The sequence below is a fragment of the Periophthalmus magnuspinnatus genome, chromosome 16 (assembly GCF_009829125.3).
Source record: "Periophthalmus magnuspinnatus isolate fPerMag1 chromosome 16, fPerMag1.2.pri, whole genome shotgun sequence".
NCBI classification, from domain to species: domain Eukaryota; kingdom Metazoa; phylum Chordata; class Actinopteri; order Gobiiformes; family Gobiidae; genus Periophthalmus; species Periophthalmus magnuspinnatus.
Genome location: NC_047141.1, coordinates 5,450,940 through 5,458,257, shown reverse-complemented (window position 1 = coordinate 5,458,257; position 7,318 = coordinate 5,450,940). Strand labels below are relative to the sequence as shown.

Below are 7,318 nucleotides of genomic sequence, written 5' to 3'. Positions count from 1 at the left end.
ACCTGCTGGTGGATGGGAGTACTGCAGCTGAGTGGTCCAGAGGAATGTGGGAAAAAACAGGTTATAAATCAGCTGAAGAAACGCCAACAAGCCCACCCTCCATATAAGGTACCATGGGCCTTTGTACTGAGCCCTGCGGAAAACACACAGGCATCCACACAAAGACAAACCCTTAGGCACAAATGGCAGGGGGAATAAAAATACCTGTAACAAATCCTTTTTATAGAGGGTAAAATAACATGGCCTGTATGTTTATATGTCCTCCACAGTGTGAAGATTAATAATCCAAACAGAGGTCCATAAGGGCTCCTCAAGGCCTGGAGGGGCCCCAGTGCTGCTGCACTGTCTGAACTGCCTGCTGAACCTGCAGCACACACGCTTTTGGTTTGCACTCCCAGTTTAGCACCTGGATTAGTAAATACATGAAAGTGGATCAAAAGTACAGTTTATATACAATAAATGCTCACCTAACAAATCACCGGTGAGAAAAGCTTGAGACCCCCTTATCAAGATGTCAAACAGCAGGACCATATTAAATTTTTTCTGTTTACCTAAACATTGCACACCAAAGTCTATATAGACCAAATACATGGACAAGGACAAAACTGAATCACAATATAAATGGATTTTCCAAATGTTAGACTTGGACCTCTAAGTCCAAGTCTGACACAGTTCAGATACTAAAAAGCACTGATTTGAAAACTGTGGAGGTTTTTTGTTCCCTAAATGATTGCGTAATATTTGACACAAATTTACAGCATGTGCCTCACTCTTGTATCAACAGATACACAGTGATACTGTCCTACAGGTCTCTGACTCCCTCTCACTACACGTCTAAAGTGTTAGACATTCTCAGTTGTAGCATCAGTGTCTGGATGGTGTTTAGATAAGTTTTTAAGTTTGTTGTAAGTTTACTTTTTCTAATATCCTTAATTGTTTTATGTTTTGAGTGAATAGTTTGGAAACCCAAGTGCGGATTGTGGAAAATATTTGCCACATTTACGAATAGTTTCAGAAAATGTGCCAAAAGTTACAGAAAAAACTGAACAGCTGAACAATACATGTGAACAAAACACCGAACAGCAGGTGGCAGCATTACTCCTCTCCTGCGAAATCTCGCGCCTTCTCGCGGTAATACGGTAGTTAAACAAAGCAGCACTGCGCATGTGCACAGACAGCTCTAACAACACAGACAAGATGGCGGACGTGCTGGATCTTCATGAGGCGGGAGGCGAGGACTTTCCTATGGACGAGGATGGTGATGGTATGAACGCACTAATACAGACATGTGAGAACCAGGAGCCACCGCGCCCGACGGTACTGGGGCTCGGCCTCGGGGATTGTAGCTCTGATAGCGGCTCTAAAGCTGCCCTGGTCCCGCTCATGCGGCGGGTACAGGCCGCGGGCCATTCATCCGCGCTCGGCGCTAACTCATCCACTCCAGAGTGTTTTCTGTGTAAAGAGCGTAATATGAACTGTGCACATCCAAATGTATATTTAACATGATCTGCGCTTGGACCATCAAGGACAAAGAGACGTGGAGGAAAAGTTGCAACATCTTGTGATTGACAAACTCTACAAATGATCAAAGTGTTGATACTTAGCGCCACCAGTGTGTAACTTCTGAGCTGCTTGAAAAGAGGCCGTAGACTTCTACGCAGCAAGTTCTGGGAACCGATTCCTAACCAGATAGAATCAACAAATTGGATTTTACTTTGGTTCTTACCCTCACTCATTTCACTGGTCAACACTGTACCAGACAGTCTCTTGGCCAAATGTACAATTAAAAGCGAGTGGTAGTCACGCCACAGCGCCTCCTGTGAGCTGGATGAGTGTAGTCCTTGTGTGATTAAGACATACAAACGGATCATAATGTACATACTGCGTACACTGGTGTAGTCCTAATGCCCCTCTGTGACTGTCTTTACAGAAAGCATCCACAAGTTAAAGGAGAAGGCCAAGAAGAGGAAAGGCCGCGGCTTTGGCTCAGGTGGGTTTATCTCCTCTATCATGTTCAGTTGTGTTCTCTTAGTGCTTTGATTCTCAAAAGCATTGATACCCAAATACTAATCAATACCAAAACCACTGCTGATACTATGTGCTCAGTTGAAGTATTGATACAGAAAAAAAATCACATCAAGACAACCTTAGTCTTAGACAATTCAAAAATTAAAACCATTGGACATAAAAATCACCCTTATTTTGTGTTGATAATTACATTCTGTTGTCTACAAAATAGTATTTAAACTCGTGCCATCAAAATCTGTGTAGAGCTTTTTCTTTGTATTGAAATAAGAGTGAAGTATTGCCACTCTGGTTGGTGCTGTGTGAGTTAGGATTTTGTTTATAATAAAGATTTTTTGATGTATTATTTTTATGCAGAGGAGGGAGCCCGGTCCCGGGTCAAAGAGGATTACGACACAGTGGAGCAGGATGGAGATGAGCCTGGTCCTCAGAGATGTGAGTTCTAAGCTTTAGTTTAGACCTGTGCACGTGCTCTGTGGTTATTTTCTTACCTATATTCTCTCAATAAAGGTTGTTGCCCTCAAAATTGAAAAACTGCATTGACCATTTTTCAGATTATGTTTCATGCAAATAACCTTCATCAGATTGTTTCTTTGAACCACAGGACGAAGTGCATGGTCTAATCAAAGAGTGACTGATCTCATTAAATTTCCTATATTACTCAAAATTGATTCTTGCGAGCTTTGTCATGATAGAATGTTGTTACCGCCTCAAAAACACCCCAGGAGTTGTTTTGTTTCATACACATGTTTGAGTAACCCTTTATTTGTCTGCCTACATCTCCAGAGCTCAAAATGCTCTGTTCCACTCTGTGATGTCATGTAGTTGTAGTTTTCCAGTTAACAGCTAGAGTGGTATCAGCCAATCAGAAATTCAGATGATCAGTATCAGGCTCAAATATCCAGATCGGAGCACCTTTACTTCAACAGTAATTTCAGGAGCAAAACATGCAAAACCTTCTTGTTATTTAACCCAAAATAGTCAAATGCCTGAAATTGACAGAGGGTTTCTGTGGACCGCTCTTAAAACAAAAAACTTTGTCATCTCAATCAGAAATAACTGAATCTGGATTAAAGCAGACCTATTCTGCAAAATCAACTTTTCAAAGCTTTTAACCATGTTCTAGTTGTTTCCCCTCACCATTTACCCTCTCAAAGTTGCGTTTGGAGGGATTTGTGAATGTTTGAGCGATCCTTAGTTGCTTATTTTTAAGACGCCATATTGCCAATCAACTCCTGTTTTCGCTGCCACCGGCATACACCCGCTGCTCTGTACTTATTTTGTTCTCCAATTTTATTTTCATAATCTGTGATAAGTGTTGGATTTGGCAACATTTTGGTACAAATGAAAAAATGGCTGCTGCTCACTAGTGTGCAGCTATCCATTGGAGGTGCTGACAGCTACGTGGCTCCTTGTTATGATGACTTTTATGGCGACGTCAGCTTCCATTGGGAACCGTACATTTCTAACGTGGAAGTCAGCGGACTTGTTTGTTTCTATTAAATTGTTTTAGATGAATATTGTGTTTTAACATAATGATCCACGGTATAGTAAAATAAAAAATGCAACAAGTTAGCTTCAGCCCAGGTCTGTGTTCAGGCTAATGTATAAATAAAGGTGTTTGTGTGTGTTTCAGCGGTGGAGGGTTGGATCCTGTTTGTGACTGGTGTACATGAAGAGGCCACTGAGGAGGACATCCATGACAAGTTCTCAGAGTTTGGAGAAATCAAGAACCTGCATTTAAATCTTGACCGCAGAACAGGCTACCTCAAGGTGAGACGTGAACCTACAGGTCTTTGGTAACTTTTTAGTTTCATACATTTCTTTAAAGAGGGGTTATTTGATTTCTACCATGCTATAATGTCCCTCATCAAAAACATGCCTGAAGAGGTTTTAGTATTTTAAGTATTTTGTTGATCTGTCCCAAGCCCTATTTGAACCCTCCTTACAGTTGGCCATAAGCTTCTGTCCAATGCTCCACCCACAAGCCTACACGCTCTCACATGGCCATTTTCCATAAATCTACAAAGACAAAACTCTACACAGCAACTTTACAAGCCTGATACGAAGTGCAGTAGTTTCATTAGCGGGACGCATGTTGATTGTGTTGTGATGTCACGCTGAAGGGGAAGAGCAAAGGGAGGGGAGACTCGGAGCATCAAAAACATGTTAATACGTTGTTTTTGGCAAATATAGCATTTTCGATACAATAAATGGTAACATGATCTAAATATGTTATGTGTAATGTGTAATTAATACCCCACAGAAGTAAAATACCCCCTTTTTAATATGAAATGACTAGAGATTGATATGTCTTTTTTTTTCATGGCTGATGTCTTTACCATTTTCTTGCGTGACAGGATTTAACCAATTAGTGAGATTTTTTTTCTTTGCCAAGGAATATGTTTGAGAACAGTTGGGTCAAATTATGATCTCATTCTGGCCTCTACTGCTGTGAGATGTAATAATGCAGTGTTATAATTAGAAAGACATTTCATACCTTGTCGAGCACATAGTCACTGTTTTCTCTGTTGGTATGAAGCTTAACACTCATTGCCCACGCCCATAAAGTCATTCAACAGCCTTGGAGGGCAACTGATTAAATTAATAGTTTGAATAATGCATGATGTTGTTCCCGCTCTAACTCTGTTCTTAGGGGTATGCTCTGGTCGAGTATGAGACCTACAAAGAGGCCCAGGCTGCTATGGAGGGGCTCAACGGTCAGGACCTGATGGGTCAGCCCATCAGCGTGGACTGGGGCTTTGTGCGAGGGCCCCCAAAGAACAAGAGGAGGTGAGGACACTGCAGCATCTTACTAGGACTATCATAATGCCACATTTTGAAGCACGATATATTTGTAATTTTTTTTTTGTTTTGCCTTCTATGTTATATCTTTGTTCCCTAATCAAAAACATGCCTGAAGAGGTTTTAGATGTCATCCATGCATTTTAGTGATGTTTCCCAAGCCCTATTTGAACCCTCTTTATTGTTTAAGATTTTGTGCAATGCACCGCCCACAAGTCTACATCACCCAAGCTTCCACACCACAACTCTCCATAAATGCTAAAACATGATGCAAAACTGTACACAAGAACTTCACAAACCTGATGTGATGCAGTAGTTTCATTAGCGTGATGCACACTGATTATTTTGTGATGGTGCTCTGAAGGCAGAGTGACTGAATGTGTGTCAAAACCGAAAGTGAAACTTAAAAAATGTGTTAATATGTTATTTTGGGCAAGTATAGCAATTTTGACACTAAAAGGTAACATGGTAGAACATAAAAGAAAAAAATAGGATAAATAAAGCGGGGTAATCCCAGTAAACTATAAATACAAAATCATTAAAGGGCATTCGAGGGTGCAAAAATATATAGCAGAATCAATCAACTTTCTGCAGCTCAAATCTTATTACTTAAAAAATGGCAAAAATCTCTCCACTATTGCAAAGAAAATAAGCAAACCATATATATTGAGTCCCAAAATATATTGTTCCAGCTATCATCTCTTTAAGAATAAGTCAATATAGTAATTGTCGTGACAAGGGTAAGCTGGTCTACCAGCTTGTACCCTTGTCCATATTTATGTCCAAGTTTACCACTGTTAGCATATACTCATCTGTATCTGTATGAATGCACCAGCTTTAAGTCTGCTCTCTTAGGCACTCAGGCACTCCTCTCTCTTATGTAAACCAGTTATCAGTGGTGGGCCTAGAGCTTTATTTTGTGGTAAATAGGTCTCCATCGAGGGAGGACATAGAATTCAATATCCAGTAGTATATATTTTACTCAAAGAGACCCACTTTGACCCGCTTGAGAATCTTGCACATTTTCACAAAATTCACGCTTTTATCTGGTCAGTTCTTCAGGCAAATGCCAGGGCCGTGAACAAATATCAAGTATCAACAAGTATCCTGTAGATTTTGATCATGAACCAATGACCAGCATCACACAGCTGTTTATTCACACTGCAAACAACGGCTTGAGATCGGCTTCACATAAGAATAATGCGAAAGTGAGATGATGGTGAACATTTTCCGACTACAAAGCTTTTGTTTAAAGGCTGTGCGTTTATATATTTATGATTTACTGAAATTGTGCTATTACAACATACATCCACACAAACTAGTGATTCTGTTGGTTTCCTATTTTTGTTGAAGGTTTTGGTCTCGGTTATTGTTTGTAAAGTTGCTGAGAAACACGGGTGCAGTGCAGAGATTTTATAATAGATCCATGGCAGAGACTGTCTATGGTAGAGGTGCACAATATTGGTCTAAAAAAACTTGGCACATAAGCGTAAAATGTCATCGTGCTGCTGCAACTACCCAGCTTTATACCACGCCCCATGGAGCACATCTTCGCTCATGGTTTTGAGCATGGTAAAAGTTGATCAGGTGATTTGAGTTGAATAGGTTTGAGTCACGAGGATATATCCAGATGCACTATTGGCTGATGGCAGAGGATGCGTCACACATTGTGATAGCTGTCAGTAGTTTTTGCCTCAAAAGTGTCAAGAGAAATGTGGCTAGTTAATAAACCACATGTGAGAAATAAGAGTGGCCACAAATGTCTTTAATTCCTTGATAAATGTAGATCGTGTCTGCAGAAAACGGGGTCCTCCCTCAGTGGAGATCTATCAACTGCACCAGAAATACCCACTGCTTATGAAAAGCGTCACTGGTCCATTGAGAGCACTTGCCCACCTGTTTAAAAGTTGAAAGGGTCAACTTTTGTTGTCCTTGGGCAAGACACATCTGCCTTGCAGATGGAAATTGGCTCAACATTCACTACCACTTACTACTACTAAAGTAACTGTTTTGTGCTATTTCTGGCAGTATTCAGATAAGTATGATCAAATGTTGTGGCAATCCTGCAAAAATGTGCTAAAATGTGTTTATACTTAGATGTGAAATTCAAATATGAAAGGACTGAAAAATGACCCACAAAAAATGCAGAAATATCACGTTGCCTTTATTTTTTTGTTCTTAGTCTGCTCTTTGCAGTATTTTAAGAGTTTTTAAGTGAGACATGAGACATGCCATGTCCACAGCTGTTGACCTTGTGTTTTTTGTCTTTTTTTAAATTTTTTATTGTAGGGTTGGTGGGCGTAGACGCAGCAGAAGCCCTGACCGGAGGAGACGCTGAAGCTAATACACCCTTTTAACATAATGCTTGTAAGAAACAATTGTTTTGTTACTCACTGACAACTGTGTCAATCTGTGATTTTTTTTTTTTTTTTTAATTTTTTTTTTTTTTTCTTCTTATCTGGTTGATGTTTTGTATTTGAACTTGTTT

At 40.1% G+C, this 7,318-nt stretch overlaps 1 protein-coding gene across 1 annotated transcript; it reads left to right on the top strand.

The window, feature by feature from the left end:
• The first annotated feature begins 1,159 nt into the window (after positions 1–1,159).
• Positions 1,160–7,258, top strand: rbm8a (RNA binding motif protein 8A). Its single transcript, XM_033980808.2, has 6 exons — positions 1,160–1,264; positions 1,931–1,990; positions 2,383–2,460; positions 3,662–3,798; positions 4,682–4,818; positions 7,120–7,258. Exons 1-6 carry the CDS (start codon positions 1,165–1,167, stop codon positions 7,166–7,168), a joined length of 561 nt encoding a protein of 186 aa, XP_033836699.2. The 5' UTR covers positions 1,160–1,164; the 3' UTR covers positions 7,169–7,258.
• The last annotated feature ends 60 nt before the right edge of the window (positions 7,259–7,318 follow it).